The sequence below is a fragment of the Panthera tigris genome, chromosome A1, assembly GCF_018350195.1.
Source record: "Panthera tigris isolate Pti1 chromosome A1, P.tigris_Pti1_mat1.1, whole genome shotgun sequence".
NCBI classification, from domain to species: domain Eukaryota; kingdom Metazoa; phylum Chordata; class Mammalia; order Carnivora; family Felidae; genus Panthera; species Panthera tigris.
The window spans coordinates 14,927,724-14,949,104 of NC_056660.1; the positions used below are offsets into that span (position 1 = coordinate 14,927,724).

Here is a 21,381-nt window from a genome sequence, read left to right on the forward strand (position 1 = left end):
TTTACTCATGTTCTAAATAATAATACATTTCAGTGACAAATGCCTTCTACCCCATAACGTTCTGTGATTTCAAATTCTATAGTATATACCTTTTAAGTAATAAACAACTACAATATTTTTGAATCCTAACGATATGCCAAGTCAGTACTTGTGCTAAGTGCTTTCCACAGATTATTTCAGTTAATCCTTACAACAGCCATAGAGACGGCTAATATATTTATTTCCATTTTACTGTTAAGAAAATCACATCTGATAGATGTTAAATAACTGGTCCAAAGACACGCAGCTAATAAGTGGTGAAGCTGTTATTAGAACCCAGGTAGTCTGGGGTGCCTGGCTGGCTCAGTCAGTGGAGCATGTGACTCTTGATCTTGAGCCCCCCGTTGGGTGTAGAGATTACTTAAAAATAAAATTTTTAGGGGCACCTGGGTGGCTCAGTCGGCTAAGCATCCAACTTGGGCGCAGGTCATGATCTCACAGTCTGTGAGTTCGAGCCCCGCGTCGGGCTCTGTGCTGACAGCTCAGAGCCTGCAGCCTGTTTCAGATTCTGTGTCTCCCTCTCTCTCTGCCCCTCCCCTGCTCATGCTCTGTCTCTCTGTCTCTCTCTCTCAAAAATAAATAAACATTAAATAAATAAATAAATAAATAAATAAATAATCTTTGGGGGAAAAAAAAAGAACCCAGGTAATCTGACTCCAAAAGCCACACATGCTAAACAATTATTATGTATATATCCATATAATTGATACCAGCATGACAATAGTAGAGAGGAAGAACAGACAATGTAGTTGATGGCCAGAAGAACTGAGAGAATATTGTAGAGTAGGACAGTTCTGGAAGCTAAGACTTCAATCCAGATACCGTTCATCACAAATAGCTGGAGCTGAGTAGAGGTTTAGCCAAGTGCCAGAGCAATAATGCATTATACCAAGTTGAATTAAAAGTTTAATCCCTAAACTAATAACTAATCATTTGCAGTAACCCCAATTATTTCTCGTATTCTTACACATTAATGTTTTTAAAAAAATCTCCAAATCGAATTCTATATAACCCTTGTTGGTCATGATCTAGGTCACTGAATTTATTAAAACATTTAAAGAAAAAAAAAAAAACAAACAGAAGCAGCTGATTTAAAGCTCCACAAGGTGAAACTGAGATATTTTAGAGCTCATATCTTCCTGCTGAAAAATAGTTAATTCTGTAAAAACTTTACTAATTCTCTCCTAGATACTTTTTATAATTATTAGGATTTTAAAAATTGTATCAATAGGATAATTAGGTCAGCTGAGACCAGGAAAGTTCTTGTCTCTAAAAATAACACCAGTGATAAAACAAATCCCTTGGTTGTGACAATTCTCCACTATTCATATTTGATTACCATTAAAACATAACTGGGTGATATTTCTCAGGCACGCATTATTTGTCTTTGAAAATTATACACTGGCATCATAAACGGCTTTCAGTCCACCTTCCCCAAATACAAACTTGCTCCAGAAGAAGCTCCATGAAAGTCCCACAAATTTAAGCGGCTAAACTGATTTATCTTAAGGAAACTATACCCTAATGAGATGAGCCACTGCTCAAGTATGAAGAGTTTTTAAACCAATAATCAGAGACTGATGGAAGTAGTGCAAAATACTGCTGCACAGACCTTTGCTCCAAGGATTCCAAGCTTAGCCCACCATAGTAATATGGTTCAGTTAACATCATTTGTTAAATACACTTTTATAAAGGTAAAAGATAATCTAACTCTTTTTAATATTGTTTCAATGGGAAAATGCACTCTAAGTTCTTTTTATTTTATTTTATTTATTTATTTTGAGAGAGAGAGAGAGTGTGTCAGTCAGCAGGGGAGTGGCAGAAAGAGAGGGAGAGAGAGAATCCCAAGCAGGTTCCACACTGTCATCACAGAACCCGATGTGGGGGCCTGAACTCACAAACCATGAGATCATGACCTGAGTGAAAATCATGAGTCAGACTCTCACCTGACTGAGCCACCCAGGTGCCTCACACTCTAAGTTCTAAAAGAAGTTATCTTATTGATAAACTACTGGGATACAAATTATTTTTATATTAATGTTGACCTGAATGAGACATGACCTAGAACTCTAGAAGCTTATACAAGAAATGTACATATGCAACAGGTAAAATTCAAGGCAATATATGATGAAATGCCAAAATGTGAAGCACAGACAATAAATGTCTCACAAGTTTTTTTAAAGAGGCCAATCAACACGGACTAGAGAGAGCATTCAGGATCCCCCAAAAGAGAAGGATTTGGATGGGAAAAAAAGGGGAGCTATATATTGATCAAAGACTTGAGTCAAAATGATTATTTAGTGGTAACAACAGAGGTGAAGCAAAGTATTTGAGAAATAAATAAGAGGTAAGGTAAGATAATTAAGGAAAGCCCTGGTTATAGAAGACTTAGATTGCCAGGCTCAGGAAGCTAAACACAGGGGGCTATTGGAAGGTATTAAACAAGTGGCAAAATGAAAGCAGGGGGGTAGGAATACTAACCAAGTGGCAGTTTCTATGACAGAAGGAGTTTCTATGTTATTTACTGATGTGGATTTGCAGTTCTAAGCTTTGAAGCTTAAATATTTTTAATACACTTTCTTTGTGTTAGACTATATCGCACTACTACTCCTATCCTGACTAAATTCTTTGTCTTGTTACCTAATATTACAATTCATTCATTTATTCAAAAAATATTCATCAAGCACCTCCTATGTTCCAGACGTTGTGCTAAGGATACCACAGTGAGATTTACAAACCCAGATCCTGACCTCATGAAGCTGAGTCTTATATAGTTTACCTTGGTGAATGTTACATGTAAGCATAGGAAAAAACTGTATTCTGTCATTGGATGGAATATTCTATAAATGTCAATCGATTGAGTTGATTGCTGTTCAGGTCAACTATGTCTCTGTTGACTTTTCTCCCTTTTTGATCTATCAATTACTGACAGGGTGGGTGTTACTTTAATAGTGAGTGGATATGCCTATTTTTCCTCCATTAATTCATCAAAATCACCATGTAAGTGTTCCTACCAGTTTCCAGCAGCCTCTGTTCCAAGGAAGCAGATGTCATTAGTAACTATCTGGATTTGTCTGTTTATACAGATTTCAGGATGGGAGTTTGCCCTGCAAACTCAGTTCACTAATGAGTCAAGAACAGTGATTGGGTGTGTTGAACAGTGTGAACAATGATTCACCTTTTTTTTGTTGTAACGACAGCACTATGCATATTGGAGCTGAAGCCAGAAGTCGCAAACTGTTCTTGATCCTCTTTTCTAATTGGAACAAAAAGAATGCAATCTCGAAATCGATGGCTGCACACCCTACACTGAAGGCTGACTAGTGTGCTCCAGCAGGGATACCACATCTGGCAAAGCAGCTGCAGTTGGGGCTACCAATTGGTTAAGCCTGCAGTGGCCTATAGTCTTTCTCTAAAATTCATCCAGTTTTTGCAGGGGCCAGACTAGCAACTTAAATAGAGCAATGATAGGCACTAGGACACTTCCATCTTTTAGGTTTTTAATTGTGGCACTAATCACTGCTCTTTTCCCCGGGATAAGAAATTGTGTTTGCTTTACAATTTTGACCTTGGGTGGGAGAGGGACAGTTTCTAAAGTTTCCATGTGTTTTTTCCCATTGTGATAGCTTTTACTCCAGAGATGAAGGCCCAGTAAGGGGGTTAACTTCAATTGTCAAGTATATCTGTTCCAATTATACACTCCGGGACTGGGAAAATGATCACCATGGGAGCAGGGGAGTTTATGAACACATGGGGCCCAGTGTGATTCGGACTGTAGGCATTTGGGGAATCAATGTCAACTCGGACTTCAAAATGTCTGGTCGTTTCCTTTCTCACAGTGTACCGTCACCCACACAAGTGGTCAGAGGCCCTTTTGGGCGAAAACTGGAGATACTGTCAAGATATATACTTGGACCAACATAGGGTCCTTTCTGCTAGGAATCTACCCACCTCTTTGGTCAATGATTTCTGAAACTGAAAATTGGTTCAGATCTGGCAAATGAGCAAAGAATTGTGCTTTCTACTGGGTTAACTGTCCTCAGCCTCTTGCTCCTCCATTCTTTTGCTTAATTTTTAAATGTTTATTTATTTTAAGAGACAGAGAGAGGGAGTGGGGATGGAAAGGGAGGGGCAGAGAGAGAGGGAAAGAGAGAGAATCCCAAGCAGGCTCCGTCCTATCAGCACGGAGCCCAATGCGGAGCTCGAACCCATGAACCATGAGATCATGACCTGAGCTGAAATCAAGAGACAGACACTCAACTGACTGAGCCACCCAGGTGCCCCTCTTTTTTTTATAGATGTTTAACAGCACCCTCATTAATTGGCCCAGCTGCCAGAAGAGGAGGTGAGAGCAACTCCTGAGGGGAGAACCTGTTGCCTTGTTAGAGAGAGGACTATATAGCATCTTCTAAGACAGTGAGGTTTCTAGCCCTTACTAGAGGTAGAGGTGGGTCACCTCTGCCTGCCCAGAGGGTGCAGCTGTAGTTGTTAAGTCAACATCCTCAGGGGCATCCATCCAGATGTCCTATCATACTTTTCAGGACTCCTGATTATTCCTATCAGGACCCTGCCCTTTGCATAACACATGTGCATGGACTGACTATCTGAATACCTCTGGAGCTCTGCAACTCACAATCAGGTCTTCAGCCCTACTGTTTTACTGTGCCTGCCCTTCTACTACTGGTATAGAAGGCCTCTTTAGAGACTACCACCAAGACTCTCTGCTTTTCACTCTTAGATATTAGTGCTTATCAACTATTCTCAGTCTCATTTATCCTTACACAGGGTGTCAATACAAGTTAAAAATAACCCCCTATTGTCCAAATATGAAATATTTCACAATATTCCCCTCTGCCATAAAATTTCCCAAGGTCACCATTAGTGAAGTCTTTAGCAGTTGAACTGCCACTCTGAGCCATCTATTGGTGCCACATCTACCAGCCAGGACAGCATCTTCTGCCTGCCACATGGTAAGAGAGCCAGGCCCATGTCCCCACCTCACCTCCTATTTTCTTGCATCACTCCTAGAACCTCTAGCTGTAGACTTGGTCTTCAGACACCAAGATGGGATTAAATGTGAAATGATTCTGTTATCAGAAATATCTGCCTGAGAGGAAATAGGGAAGGAGCAGGAGAAGGCTGGGAAAGCAATGCAAAAAACTGATTACAATGCAAGTCTGAGCCTTAGTGAAGGAAAAAGGAAAAGAAGGTTAGGTGGAAGTGGAAACATCCTAGGTTGGCATGCAGCCTAAGCAAAACCATCAAGGAATCCTTAAGCCAAGTCACTGACAATGGAGTCCCATTTCCCAGGAATAGGTTTGCTTTAGTATCCCCACTGCACTGATTATGGGCATGGAGCAGCCCATAGGAGGTATGATCTTGATGCAAAAGTACTGATGGATTTTGAAGCCTAATACCTGGGGTCCTCAGTCAATTAACCCCCCTGTCATGGAAAGTCTGTAAGGTACATTCTCTGGGTAACCACACTAAAGGTCTTTTCTTAAGGACATTTTAGTTTTTCAACTGAAGAATTGTCCAGTCTCCTACCTTATGAGGTTTAATCTTAGCCACTGGTTTTCTGGGGGACAAGAGCTAAGAGTTCCATTATTCAGACCATGTATTTTTAATTTCCTCATTCTTAGACCTCTATTTCACTCTCATCTTCCTCTGTGCCTGAAGGCCCCAAATCTAGAGGTTCTGCAGCTTAATTTCTCCAGAAAATAGACTCCTGACTGAAGGAGAGCATCCTGACTGTGCGGGGTGACAAAGGGGTCCCAGTGGCCAACTGCTTTATGTCTATATGTCCTGTCAAGTCAGTGACTACTCTTCCAGCTGAGGATCTTGCAAAATTTGTTTAAATTTCTCACCTGCTGAGATCTCCTTCTCTATTCTTCTTATCCATTCACTTCAATTATAAACTATCATTTCTCTGCTAATAAATATCACATCCAAATCTAAGAGTCCTATGTGTCTATTCTTAACACTTGCTTGACATTTCAAGTTCAATTTTACCAAAACCAACTTTACACAACTTTACACAACTTATATCCCAATAAAAACGCTTTAATGGTACCAGGCATAGTTTTCCAATTTCACATGATATATTTAGATTTGGTTAAGTGGGAGTAGTCTAGAAATTTTGTACATGGGAAGAAGACTATGGGTTTGTGAGAAAGGGCCATGTAAGAGTGAATATGCCAAACAATGAACTGTAGTAGTCATTAAATTTTTTTTCCTAACAGAGCTTAGGTCTGAGAGCCTACTACATATGCTATCTCCCTTCTTAATTTTACAAACAAAATAATCTTGATTACAATGGGAGCCATTCCAATTAAGCACATTTTTTAAAACAACTATACTATTATTACTTCAATAATAGCTCTTCAATAATTTTATACTCAAACACTATGAATTCTAAAATAGATTTTATTTGAGATGCTAGCCACAAAGTGTCTTGTTTTCCTGGTTCACCTTAGGACTGTTCCCACAAGCAGAATTCCTGGGACCCATCACATTCTCCTTCCCTGACCCTGTTTCCTACAGTTGAGTTTTAGATGCTCTATACTTTGAAATTACGCCATAACTCAGGAAAGTAGGATGGTTCATTGGGGCAATCTCATGGGAATAAGACAAGCACAAAAATAAACTGTCTCAATTAATGGAATATATTATATCAACAGACTAAAAACAATCATGTAATCATCTCAACAGTTGCAGAAAAAGCATTTGACAAATCCAACACCTACTTATACTAAAAACTCTCAGTGAACTAGGAATACAGGGGAACTTCCTCAATTTCACAAAGAATATCTTTAAAAAAAAAAAAAAACAAAACTATAGTAACATACTTAATAGTAAGAATCTTGAAGCTTTCCCACTAAGATCAGATGGTATAAAGGATGTGCCTTCTCATCACCTGTTGCAACATCACACTGAAAGTCCTTGCTAATACAATAAGGCAAGAAAGGGAAATAAAAATCTGTACTGATTGGGAAGGAAGATAAAAATACTATCTTCATTTGCAGATAACATGATAATTTATGTATAATATCCAAAATAATCAACAATAATAACAAATGAAACTCTGGAACTAAAAAGTGATTATAGCAAGGTTGCAGGATACCAGGTTAATATAAAAAAATCAATTGTTTTCCTATATCCAGGCAATGAACAAGTAGAATTTGAAACTAAAAACACAATAGTATTTATGTTAGCACCCCCCACAAATGAAATACTTAAGCATAAATTTAACAAAATATAATGTGTAAGATCTGGATAAGGAAAACTACAAAACTATGATGAACAAAATCAAAGAACTTAATAAATGAAAACATGTTCATGGCTGGGAAGACTCAATATTGTCAGATGTCCATTCTTCCCAACTCAATCTACAGATTTAGTGCAATCCCAGTAAAAACTCCAGCATATTATTTTATGGATATTGATGAACTGATTCTAAAGTTTATAGGAGAAGCAAAAGCCCAAATGGCCAATTCAGCATTGAAAAAGAAGAACAAAACTGGAGGACTGATGTTTACCAACTTCAAGACTTACCAAAAAGAAATCAAGACTGGTATTAGCAAAACGACAGAACAAATAAAAAGCCTGGTCTACAGCCTTAGCACCCTGAAAGCGCCCAATCTCATCTGATCTCAGAAGCTAAGCAGGGTCAGGCCTGGGTAGTACTTGGATGGGAGAAAGCCTAGAAATAGACCACCCAGGACAAATAGATCCTATTTCAATTGACTTTTGACAAAGGAACAAAGGCAATACCATGGAGCAAAGATAGTCTTTTCAACAAATGGTGTCAGAACAACTAGACATCCACATGCAAAATAAAAAAGAATATAGACATCTTACATGCTTCACAAAAGTTAACCCAAAGTGGATCACAGACCTAAATGTAAAATGCAAAACTATAAAACTCCTAGAAGATGACATAGGAGAAAACCTAGATGACCTAGAGAAAAGGTATGGTGATACCTTTTGAGAAACAACACTAAAGACACTATTCATGAAAGAAATAATAAATAAGCTGGTCTTCATTAAAATTGAAAACTTGTGCTCTGTGAAAGACAATGCCAAGAGAATTCTAAGACAAGTCACAGACTGCAAAAGACGCATCTGTTAATGAACTGTTATCTAAAATACACAAGGAACTCTTAAAACTCAACAACAAACGACCTGATTTAAAACTGGGCAAACGGGGCACCTGAGCGGCTGAGTCTGTTAAGTGTCTGACTCTTAGTTTCGGCTCAGGTCATGATCTCACGGTTTGTGGGTTCAAAGCCCCACATTGGGTTCCATGCTAACAGTGTGGAGCCTGCCTAGGATTCTTTCTCTCTCCTTCTCTATGTCCCTCCTCCACTCTCTCTCACTCTCTCTCAAAATAAATAAACGTTTTTAAAAAAAAAAATGGGCAAAAGATCTTAAATACTTCATCAAAGAAGATACACAGATGAAAAATAAGCATATGAAAAAATGTTCCATGTCATACAGCATCAGGGAAATGCAAATTAAAACAACAAAATGTCACTACTCATCAATTAGTATGGCTAAAATCAAAAACACTGAAGACACCAAATGCTGATGAGGATGTGGAGAAACAGAAACTCTCATATATTGCTGGTGGGAATGCAAAACGGCACAGCCACTTTAGCAGATAGTCTGGCAGTTTCTTATAAAACTAAACATACTCTTAACATACGATCCAGTGATTGCACTTCTTGGTATTTACCCAAAGGAGTTGAAACTTATGTCCCTACAAAATCCTTCATATGGATGTTTACAGAAGCTTTATTCATAGCTGCCAAAACTTGGAAGCAACCAACATGCCCTTCAGTAGATGGATGGATATATGAACTGTGGTACATCCAGACAAGGAAATATTATTCAGCATTAAAACCAATGGGCTTTCAAGCCATGAAAAAACATGGAGGAATCTTAAATGCATATTACTAAGTAAAAGAAGCCAATGTGAAAAGACTAGATACTGTATCATTCCAACTATATGACATTCTGGAAAAGGCCAAACTATGAAGACAATAAAAAGATCAGGGGTTGCCAGTGATTGGGAGTTAAGAGTGGGGAGAAATAAGTGGAGCACAAAGGATTTTTAGGGCAGTGAATATAATCTGTATGATACTACAAGGATGGATATATGTCGTTATACATTTTCCAAACCCATAGAATGTACAAAACCAAGAGTAAACCCTAAGGTAAACTATGGACTTTGGGTGATTATGATGAGTCAATGTAGGATCATTCCAGTGAGTAATGTTGATAATGGGGAGGCTATGCATGTGTAGAGTTAGGGAGTATGTGGAAAATCTCTGTGCCTTCCTCTCAATTTTGTTAAGAACCTAAAACTGATTTTTTTAAAAAAAGTACTAATTAGAAGTGCCTAGGTGGCGTGACCAGTAGAATGTCTGACTCTTGATTTCAGCTCAGGTCATAATCCCAGGGTTGTGGGATTGAGCCCCGTGTTGGGCTCTGTGCTAAGCATGGAGCCTGATTAGAAGCCCCTCCCTCTCCCTCTGCCCCTCTGCTCCACTTGCTCTCTCTCTAAAATAAAAATAATAAGTAAATAAATAAATAAATAAATAAATAAATAAATAATTTTAAAGTATTAATTAATTTAAAAAAATCGTTCTGGAGAGAAAACAAGGACACATTCTGGATTTTGTAAAAACTATTAGGCATTAAATACTCTGGACCATTAAAAGCAAGTTATTTGTAATTATTCATTTATAAAATTATTATACACATCAGAAATCCTTTAAAATTATAAAATTATATTCCAATAACTTTAAGGCTTATTCTAGATTTTGCTTCTTTATTTTGACTCCAAAATGAACTATTTTTAAAAATTATTTTATCAAAGGCATACTCTCTCATCCCAGCACTTATAATTTATTAGAAGACCTATAACTTAACGCTCTTGATCTTCCTAAGGAGCTCTTTTTATCTGATTATATAATGAATGGTCACATACTAGAAAACTACAGCCTGCAAAGACATACTAAAGCTATAGCCAAATTGAAGACTCCACTGGAAATTAACCAAAAATAAATCACATATACAAAAATTAATTCTTCTCTTATCATGGAAGAGCTGTTTTGTTTCTGATACTAATGAGTTCTTAATCTTTCACCTATTTCCTCAGAAATGAGAAAAGGTCACTTTCTAATAGTACATTGAAACAACAGGGTAAAAATAAGAAACTTCAGCATACTTTTACATACCTGAAATCAAATATACTTACTTGGTTTTTTTTAAGTCCCTTTCTTCTATCTCAAGTCAAAAGGAAGTTCTATTAGCCACCTATTTTTTAAGCAGTGGTAGTTGCTATACTATACTAAGGAACACATAAAAACTACAAAAAAAAATAACTCTATTGAATGCTTACAAGAGAAAAATATGAGAATACAATTAAATCACAGCTCCTAGATATGTAGTACTTTTCAATGAAGGCAATTGCAGCAGTGAGTGGATGCAGCCTTCTGTGTGCTTAAGTACCAAGTGCCCCCTTGTGGACAACATTGTTATTAGATTATATATAAAATTTGTGGAACTTGTTTTGTGATTTGAGGCTACACCTGTCTCCAAATTGACACATGATCTTTGGGGAGAGCACAAACTTGGTGATACCTGGGACAGAATACATCAGGAAGCAGTCTAAGATGGATTCTACAGATCTACCACCAGCCAGATGCCTAGTGGGAACTCCACCTCTCGCTTTGTTTATATCACATACTTGAGAATCCAAGATCCCTTCAGTAATCCTTTCACTATATGGCTGATATATCACTTTAAATACAAATATATTTAGAGATTTCAGTAGTGCTTTTGCTTCATTACTATCAATTCCCAGTTATTAGGCTCTAAAATATGTATTTATGGCTTTAAAAACAGAATTTCTAACAATGTTCTGAATGTGGAAATGACCAGAATGAGCCCAGTAGGAGCATGACTGGATGCTTCAGTGAGGTAATAGCTCTCAGGAAGGTCCAAACTGGGCTGTATGTTTGTCCAGGACCCCATGAAGCAGTGTAACTAAAAGAAGAATCTGAATCACAATAAAGGGAATCACGTTCAGGAAAACGGTATGGGGCATCAGGATGAACAAAAGAGTAGCATGATGATTAAGGACATTGGAAGTCGGCATGTGGAACATAAACAGACCAAAATAGAGAATGATATGAAGGGAGAGTCTTGTTTCTTTGAAGGATCAAGTACATGATGAAGAGACTAGTCGAGCTGTTTGAAGGAATTTGTAAGACTTAAAACCATCTCTTCCTTCAAGCCTCTCCTGTTAATAAGCAGGACTAGGAGAGGGGTTTTGTGGTTTGTCCTAAGGAAAGCTGAAACATACTTCAGAAGGGAAACTAGATAAATATCCAAAAATTAACATTTCAAGAAGTCAACTGACCAAAGGATTAACTTGCAAAGAGGCCAATTCACCTAGGATTCTAAATTTACCAAGTCATCAAAAATTTGCTTTTAGTAGCATCTTCCATACATATGAACTTATGACCTAAACATATTCTTTTTCTGAATATATTTTCAATGATGATACAAAATGTAAACCATTTTCATAAGTTTTAGTTTCTAACTAATTGAACATTCTTTAAAATGTTACTAAGGTTATTTTCATAAGAATGTATTCAAAGATTTAGATTTCAGCAAATTAATTTCCTATGACTTGATATTCTACAAATTAATCAAGAGTCTTCCAGAGAACATTTAATGTGAAACTCAACATTTTCCTAAATAATATTTCTCTGTTTCCATACTTTCTCCTCCATGTCTCCCATCAGCACATAGCCTTGTTGGCTTTAGGAGCAGGATCTTCTGTGCTATATCCATCCGACTGGCAGAGTGTTTGCTCTGGTGAGAGGTTTCCCGTAAGGGTCCAAGCTGTCTGCATGTACTGAGAAACAAGGGAATGCACTGATGGGAAAAAGAAGCAGAGAGAAATAGAAGTGCTATGGTTTGAATGACTGTGACCTCCCCCAATTCATGTGTTGAAATCCTAATGCCTCATATGATGGCACTTTGGGAGATGCTCAGGTCATGAGGGTGGGGCTCTCATTAATAGGATAATGCTCTTATAAAAGAGACCCCACAGAGCTCCCAAGCCCCTTCCCACCATGTGAGGACACAGCTAGAAGGAGCCATCTCTGAACCAGAAACTGCTGTTACCAAACACCATATTTGCTGGTGTCTTGATCCTGGACTTCCAGCCTCCAGAACTGTGAGAAGTAAATCTCTGTTGTTTTTAAGCCACACAGTCTGTGGTATTCTTTTATAGCAGCCTAAACAGACTATAAGATAAGGGGTCATCAATTTTATGACTGCTAATGAATCAAGGAACAGGACTTCCACCATGCAATAGAGTTGACCGCAGGGATACGATAGAACTTTTTGATAAAGACTTTATAGTAACTTTTCCCAAGAGAGACTACCCTGTAACTCTTTCTCTGAGGGACACATATCCCCTAAATCTGTTGTTGTTGTTGTTGTTGTTGTTGTACTCAAAACATTACTGGGGAACTACCTATGGGGCTATCTACCAGGAGCCATAAAGTTCTGATAAAGAGTTCAGCTGAATTCTCAGCTTTGTATTCTAACTGGAGATTAATGAGGAAGCCTAGAGTGCCAAGTCAGAACCTGAAAAATAGCTATTGCTCATCAGAGACAACACAGCCTAATTATCATTAACTTTCAGTCATTTGGAATGCTTAAGATAGATTCTAGTCTGCTAGTGAGTGAATGGATACAGATCTTTGCTCAATACACCAGGAAATTCTTGGAGGGAACATTAGGTAAGCACTAGGTTCTTCTGGTGGATGCAAATAGAAGAGGTTAGAAAATGTCCATTCAGCAACCCCCAAAGAAGTAAAAGTTCTGTGCTTTTTCTTAGATCCCTGAAGAGCCCCCTGCTTTCTGGACAGGTACTAAGGAGCCATAGAATTCTACTATAGTTTTAGGAAGATACCAGAAGATTCACAACCTCTGTAACAGCACAGCTGAATAAGTGAAAACATATGGCACAACTTACCCTTGCCCTTATTTTCTTGAAATGTACTAAGGTTAATTTCACAATAGACTTTGTTCTAATGAAACTTAGAGTTCCCTCTAAAGTTCCTGTTATCAAGGGAAGGGAAGAAAGGAACTAACACTTTATTGAGAGAAGTGCTTACGGTGTCAGGTATTATGCTATTGGCTTTATATATAACTCTAATAATACTTATGACAAACTTGCAAGAGGGCTTAATTAACTCCATTTTACAGATGAGGAAATTAAGCCTCAGAGAAATGAAATAATTTCCTTAGTGTCCCATAGTCCGAATTTGAATCAGGGCAGTCTAATTCTAAAAGCCATGTTTCTGGGTAAAGTGGGTTACACTGACTCCAACTGTCTCACCCCTGCTTTTTCACTACACTCATTTTCTCTCAGTATCCTATCTTGTCATTAGCATTTGCTTACCTTCTTTCCCCTTTGAATCAATAATGTGCTGGAACTTCGGACCATGTGCTTTGTCCTACCCTGCACCTGAAATTTCCTGGAGAACATTCTTCTGCTAAACATTCATTAAAACCTTCTTCTCCCTTCACTTCTGTAATGCCACCCTTTTCCAGCTCTCCCTTCTCCCTTTCTCAATAGTTTTCCTTGTCAGTTATCTTCACTGAATTGCCTCCTCAGCTAAAACCTTAAGTGTTAGTATTCCCTAAGATTCCATCCTCAATCCTACTTTTCAGACCATGTATTTCTTTCTGAACAATCTCATACTTTCATGACTTCAAATGACACTGATGACTCCATGATCTCTCTTTACGGAAAGACAACTTTCCATGGTCTAAAGTCATGTCCAGATGTTTACTGACCACTATCATCTATGTAACATACACAACACTAAACTCAATTCCTAACACTCCACCTAGTTCTGATTCCTACAGTGTTGGTTCACTGTAGTCATTGTTCAAGCGAGAGCCCTTAATCATCCTCCAGTCCTCTCCCAGTCTCACCCCAGCATCCAAGTACTCATGAAATCCACATTCCTAAATATCTCTTAAATCTGTCACGTTGGGTCCATCCCCATATACTACTGCCCAAGTTGAACAACTCACCCTCCCTCACCTGGACTGCTACAAAAGTATCCTAACTGGTTTCCCTGCCTCAAATCTCACTGACCCTGGGAAAGCCTTTCTCCATGGGGGTAAAAGGCTTTTAAAATCTATATTAAATACTTCAAAAGCTTCCCATCACATATAAAAAGGTTCACACGTATACAAAATCCTGTGTTATCGAGGGCCTGCTTATATTTCCAGTCGTATCTCCCATCACCTCTTGTATTTATTCCAGACCTACTGAACTAACTGTAGGCCTGAGATGTCTTTAGACTGATCCAGAGGGATTCTATCATTCTTTGAAAATATGCATATATCATGATCTAAAAATTTCACTCTATGTACGCTAGAGCAGTGATTCTCAAACTTTGGTGTGTATCTGAATTATCTGGAGTTAATAAAGAACTCAGAAATGGCAAGCTGGTTGAAGGATAGGGCTGGCCTTTGTATTTTTATGAAGTTTCCTATGTGATTCTGTTACCTACCAAAGTTTGAGGACCACTGACCTAAAGCAAGAGCCAGCAAACTATAGCCTGAAGACCAAGTCCAGCCGTAGCCAGCTTTTATAAGTCAAGATTTGTTAGAATAAAACCCTACCTATTCATTTAGTTATTGTCTACAGCTCCTTTCACACTATAATGGCAGCAGCAAACAGAGATCATATGGCCTGCAAAGCTGAGAATATCATCTAGCCCTCTGTAGAAAAGTTAGCCAACTCTAGAGGAACACTTTACACTAGAAGACATGTATTAAGCATGTTCCCTGTGGCAATGTTTGTCATAGTGATATTTTGAAAAATCCACAATGTACATAAATAGGGGAACAAATGAAGACATATAGATATAAAGTGGAATACTATGTAGCAAACAAAATTTATCAGATCCTTATGTATTAACATGGACAGAATTTTAAAAAAGCATGTGTGCAACATGATATTTTTATATGAATTTTTAGATACAATATCTGTAGAAAGGTATTTAAAAATAAATTGGAATGATGTATACCAAATCCATGATAGTACTGTCCTATAAAGAGGAAGCAAAGGGAGAGAGACAGGGAGAGAAACAAAAGGGTCCTCGACTCTATAGATTGTTTTCATTAAAATACTGAAATCAAAAAGTGACAAAAACTAAAGAGTTACGAATACTAGAATATATTGGTTGTCAGATTATCCTCTGTGAGTTTTATTCTATTCAAAATTAAAACCACAAATAACCTAACATATTCAAATATGGGGAAAAAGAATTGAATATTAATAATCCAATGCAATGGAAAATAACGTAGCTTTCAAAAATATACAGGAAGAAAATATAACATAAGAAAATCATTGGTTTAATTGTCCATGACTACTACAGGATACAAAATTATCCACAAAACAAGGTTGAAATTCTAAAATATATATTTTAGAAATGCTTTCCTTATATTCTGGTTTCTTTTCGAATAAATCTTTTATCTTTTACTAAAAAAAAAAGTATGCCCTTATTTTTTTCCTTTTTTGGGGTTCATTTATTTACTGGGTTGTAATTTTTATTTTTTTAATGTTTATTTTTGAGAGAGAGAGAGAGACAAAGCACAAATGGGGGAGGGGTAGAGAGAGAGAGAGAGAGACACACACACACACACACACACACACACACACACACAGAATCCAAAGCAGGCTCAAGGCTCCAAGCTGTCAGCACAGAGCCAAACGCCGGCCTGAGCACAAGAACCATGAGATGATGTCCTGAGCTGAAGGTGGACGCTTAACCGACTGAGCCACCCAGGCGCCCCGGGCTGTAATTTTTAATCAATATACATGCATGCAAAACTTTTAAAAAAGAGGCCAACAGTAGATATGTTTGACTTAATACTTATCTTTGTCTTTTATTTTCTGAATAATATTAAATGAATGCATACTACTTTAAAATGAATGGTATTCATTGAAAATGATCTTGTATGGCACATAGAGCTAATTGTATAACTGATACACATTCTCCCCTTCTTCCTACTACCATGCTCAGTAAAACACTAAATTTCTCAGTCTTCCTTCAGGATACAGGAGGCCACATGATGCAGTTCTAACCAATGAGATGTAAGGGGAGATGTTGGGTGCAGCACGTTGGAAAATACTTTGAAAGAAAACAGATTTGACTGGCCTTCACCTTTGCCCTTTTCCCTTCATCTACTTCTTTCTTTGAAAGAGAAGGTGAAGCAGGTGAGAAAGTGAAGCAGCCATCTTGTGACCATGCTGGACAAAAACCACTCATTAAAGGACCGAGTGGAGAGTCAAGAGTCTGGAGGAGCCATTATACCAACCCCAACTGCATCCCTCTAACACTTCCTGTTACATGAGAAAACAAAACCAAACACCTTACTGGTTTAAGCCTTTCTTTTACACGCAACCAAATGTAACCCTTTACTGAGATATCTTGCTAAAATTAAATTCTAACAAATTATACTGCTGAAAGGCACTTTAAAGATTACCTAATCTATATAGTACCTGCGGGTGAGAAAAATAATCTTCAAAAAGGTTGAGGGCTTGACCATTCTGTATCAGAACAAGGACCAGAACTTCATTCTCACTTAAGTGAATACTTTTTCTAGAATACTAAAATCAAGTCCACTTTTATGACCCAGTTTGTACTTACTTAATATTTTATATATTTTTTTCTAAATGATAACATTTTTTTAAATGACATATATATTGGTCATAAATTAGTATTCACCCCTGTTTTGCCCATACACAAACTTGCAATTTGAAGTTAGTCAAAATTGGTATTCAAACTGACATCAGTTTCTTACGTATGTCTGTATAGGTTACTCCTAAAGACTGAACAATCTACAACAAAGATTAAGAATCAGTAAATTTATAAAAAGTGTTTCATTTCATATTCTATCCCCGCCCAAAAAACAATTTAAACCCTTTTCTCCAATTATCAACCTAACAGGAAACCAAAAATGTCTGCATTTCATAGAGTATATATCTGAATTTCATAAATAGTGTTTTTATATAAAGAATAAGACTTAATATATTCTCTTTTAACCTTGAATAAAAGATTTTGTCATTGGATATCAGATTCTTGGATCCCGATGCTTTTTGCTCAGTAGTTGGCTACTTCTATCACCAGCTCCTTGGCTAGATTCCTAATCTGCTGCTGTTCAGACAAACTCCTCCCAGATTCCATGTGTAAGAAAACCTAAATACTCATGCATGCAGGGCATCTGCCCCCAAAATAGAGAGAACCAGCTCCTCAAGAGCTGCACTTTCATTATCTTTCCTTTCTGCTTGGTACATGGCCCTACTCTTGGTTCTTCTAAAATGTCTTCAGTCCTTTACTGAAAAGAAATAAAATTATCTGTCTCCAGAGCTAAACCTCTTAGAAGACCGTATTTTTTTCAAGATTAACACAAACTCATCAAAGGGAAGAAATGTATTTTTTGTCAACATGAGTATGTTATGGAGTCTGAGGCACCAGTCAGAAAGCCAATCAAATGCTTCTTGGGTTGCTCTAGAGTACTGCACCATGGCACAGCAGCTCCTGTGGCCACTCTCCATAAGGCTGGAGATACCCAATTTCTTAAGCTAGTACTGAGGATAAGTTATCAAGAAACAGGGAGCCAGAATATTTTATAGTCTATATTCTATAGGTAGAATTAAAATTCTATCTACAGTTAAGAAAGACAAGGCTTAAAATAGCCCTTGCAGCAATTTCTAAATACCACAAGATGGGGATATGACTCTATGGTAGGGGGAAAAAAATGTTATGTTCCTGACTTTCCAAGCCATAGTAATAAAGCTATTTCTGGGTTGAAAGTAACGGAGGTGTACAAATTAGATTATTTCTTTCCTGAATCATTATTTAAAAAAATACAAGATTTTTCTGTATTTTTCACTAAAGGTCTGCAGTTATTCAAAGAGCAATCTCCATAAATGCTCTGGTCCCCAGGACCTCTGTGAATATAGCAGTCAGTTTAGTGCTCTATGTACCACTATTAAAAAACATGTTACTTCTGGTAAGTGGTAGAGAACGGCTGTTGGCATAGTATGGTGTAGTCAAATGGGCATAAGTTTTTTTTAGAGGAAGAGAATTGACCTCCACATTTCCAGACTGTGTGATTTTGATCAAATCACTTAGTCATTTTTTTTGTTTTTGTTTTGAGAGATAGAAGAGAGGGCGGCGGGAGAGGGGCAGAGGGAGAGGGGCAGAGGGAGAGGGGCAGAGGAGGAGGAGGAGAGAGAGAGACAGAGAGAGAGAGAGAGAGAGAGAGAGAGAGAGAGAGAGAGAGAGAGAGAGAATCTTACGCTGGCTCCACACTTAGCATGGAGCCTGATGCAGGGCTGGATCCCATGACCCTGGGATCATGGCCTGAGCTGAAATCAAGAGTTGGACACTCAAATGACTAAGCCACCCAGGTGCCCCTCACTTAGTCATTTTAAGCTTAGTGTCACAGGTATTAAAAGGAATAATATTAAATTTTATCTCATGTAGTTATAATCCTGCCAATTTAGGTGAGTATTATATTTTCATTTTCATATTAGGTACCCTTGATTTTTAATAATATTTCCATGTTTTTCTGAATATTCCTTAAGTAAAAATGCAGCATGAGTTATAAAGAAAAGGCTATTTCCAAGCATGCTCTAGACCCAGCAAAAGTCATGCATCAGATCTTCTCTACATTTTAAAGGATAAACATTTAAATCAATGAAAAACAAATAAATGTTCTTTGTAAAATATAAAACATATGAATTTAAGTAATTTATCAGGAGGAAAGGATGTCATTAGGGCCGCCCAAAGAAAAAATAGGTAGATAAGCTCAATGAGGTTTCTTTCATGTTATAGGGTAATTTTGTGGGTTCTCTGTTGGATTATATATATATATATATATATATATAGTGTGTATGTATGTGTGTGTGTGTGTGTGTGTGTGTGTGAATGTGAATATATATGTATGTATATCTATACATGTGTATATGTATATTCCAGAGGAAGTGGAATGCAAATGTTTTTACGTAGGTAAAGATTTGTATTTCTGTGTTTAATAGGCTCTTTTAGGTTACAGAATAAACACACTTGTGTTTCCACCCAGCCTGATTATTGAAATTCTTTTTCTTCCATTTTGGTTGTACCTGCAACCCTGCCCAGCTTTATAAGGTGGACATTAAGTTGAAGATTTTGCTACAGAACTCCTTACTTCTAGGAACCGTTCCAATGAACAAAATACTTTATTTGTCACTTGATACAGTCTTTAAATGTTTGGGAGGATCTATTTTTTAAAAAAGTACATAATTTCTTTCCTTCAATTATTCTTCTTATTTAACCAGCTTTTACTCACCACTGGCATTTTTTCATAGACACGGATAAAAGACAATCTATCTACAACAAAGCAAATATGAACAATTAATATTCTATCACTTTTAAATCAACTTAAAAACATATATATAGTTGCTTCTGTACCTGAAGGATTTCCACAAATTTTTTTCATTTTCTCTTCTAGAGAAACAATTTGCTTTTCTAATTGATCATTCAGTTCAAGTTGTGTCTCATAACGAACTTTCCATTCACCACCTGAGTGAAAAAGAGGGGAAAATCAAGATCACTTTGCCACCTCTCATTTATTCATTACACCACCATTAATTGGCTCAATCTTACTGTACTTGACTTTGTTAGCAATATAGACGAACTAGAGTGGCTAATTTTTTTTTACTGTTTTAATTTATTTTTGAGAGAGAAAGACAGAGCATGAGCAGGAGAGGGGCAGAGAGAGGGGAGACACAGAATCTGAAGCAGGCTCCAGGCTCTGAGCTGTCAGCACACAGCTGGATGCAGGGCTTGAACTCACAAACCATGAGATCATGACCTGAGCTGAAGTCAGACACTTAACCAAATGAGCCACCCAGGTGCCCCTGATTAAATTACTTAAAAAAAATATTTTACATCCTTCTTATAAACCTGAACTGCAATTCATAGATATTATAATCTACCAACACATCTAAGTCAATATAACAACTTAATTCTAATATAATATAAAGACAGGTAATATTTTTTTTAAGATTTGGGGGTTTTCATTTTGTTTATTTTTTATTATTTTTTTAACCGTTTCTTTAATTTTGAGAAAGAGAGCGCGCGAGCAAGGAAGGGGCAGAGAGAGAGGGAGACACAGAATCTGAAGCAGGCTCCAGGCTCTGAGCTGTCAGCTCAGCTTGAGCAGAGCTTGAGCTTGTGAACCACAAGATCATGATCTGAGCCAAAGTCAGACATTTAACCAACTGAGCCACCCAGGTGCCCCTAGAGTGAACTAATTTTTAAGTATGCATTTCTCTGTTATGTAGGATCTTTCAGATTGCAGACAGTAGATTCTCAGTCGGATTACCACCCAGCCAGACTTCACTAGGACTAATGTGATTCCTGGTCTTCTCACTCCCTAACCCCTTTGTCCTTTAGTTCCTCATGTATCTTTATACAGAGTTCTATTAGAGGGACTATCAGGAAAATGTTTCTTTCATAGGAACTTGAAATATCCATACATAACAGCATAAATAATACTGACCCTCCATCCAATGTCATGTTCATTTTCTTTCCTTTGCAAACAAATTCTGAAGACTGTTTGCTATGTATAAAGTACACAATGCCTTACATGTATTAAGTAACTATTCCTCATTTTAAAAAACTTAGTTACCTATTATACAGATGAAGAAACCAAGGGTCAGAGATGTCAAACAACATTCTTAAGATGACAAAACTAACAGATGAGGGAACTGGGTTTTATCTGACTTGAAAGTGTACCCTCTTGTTTGGAGAGAGAGCAAGCAAGCGGGGGAGGGGTAGAGGGAGAGAGAATCCTAAGCAGGCTCCACATCCAGGACAGATCCCGACGTGGAGCTTGATCTCATGACCATGAGATTATGACCTGGGCCAAAATCAAGAGTCAGACACTTAACCGACTGAGCCACTCAGGTACCCCAAAAGTGTATCTTGTTAATTGCTATGCAAATACATGTAGCTGCCTATTCAGGCATCTTCTCTTGTCTGTAAACAGGTTTCTTTCACCAAACCCCTTTGGCTATTTAGGGCAAAACATTTGTCTTATTGCTACAGGAGAGGAGGAGAATACAGCCTAGAATTTAAACATCTTTGGTCGGCTTCAGGGCCCAAAGCTAATTTTATTTTATCTTGAAAGTCACACTTTATATAGAGAAAAAAAGATAGCTTGCTTCTAAACTTTAAA

The 21,381-nt window shown here is 37.5% G+C and overlaps 1 protein-coding gene across 3 annotated transcripts in view; it reads right to left on the reverse strand.

Annotated features, from left to right (window-relative positions):
- Positions 1-21,381, reverse strand: part of CCDC169 (coiled-coil domain containing 169) — a 46,651-nt gene that overhangs the window by 16,456 nt on the left and 8,814 nt on the right. For all 3 annotated transcript variants that reach the window (XM_007097660.3, XM_042957235.1, XM_015544546.2), the window contains exons 3-4: positions 19,611-19,721; positions 19,489-19,529 (exon numbers count right to left, since the gene is read on the reverse strand). In XM_007097660.3, coding sequence (XP_007097722.1) covers positions 19,489-19,529; positions 19,611-19,721 — 152 coding nt within the window. The remainder of the gene's footprint in view (positions 1-19,488; positions 19,530-19,610; positions 19,722-21,381) is intronic.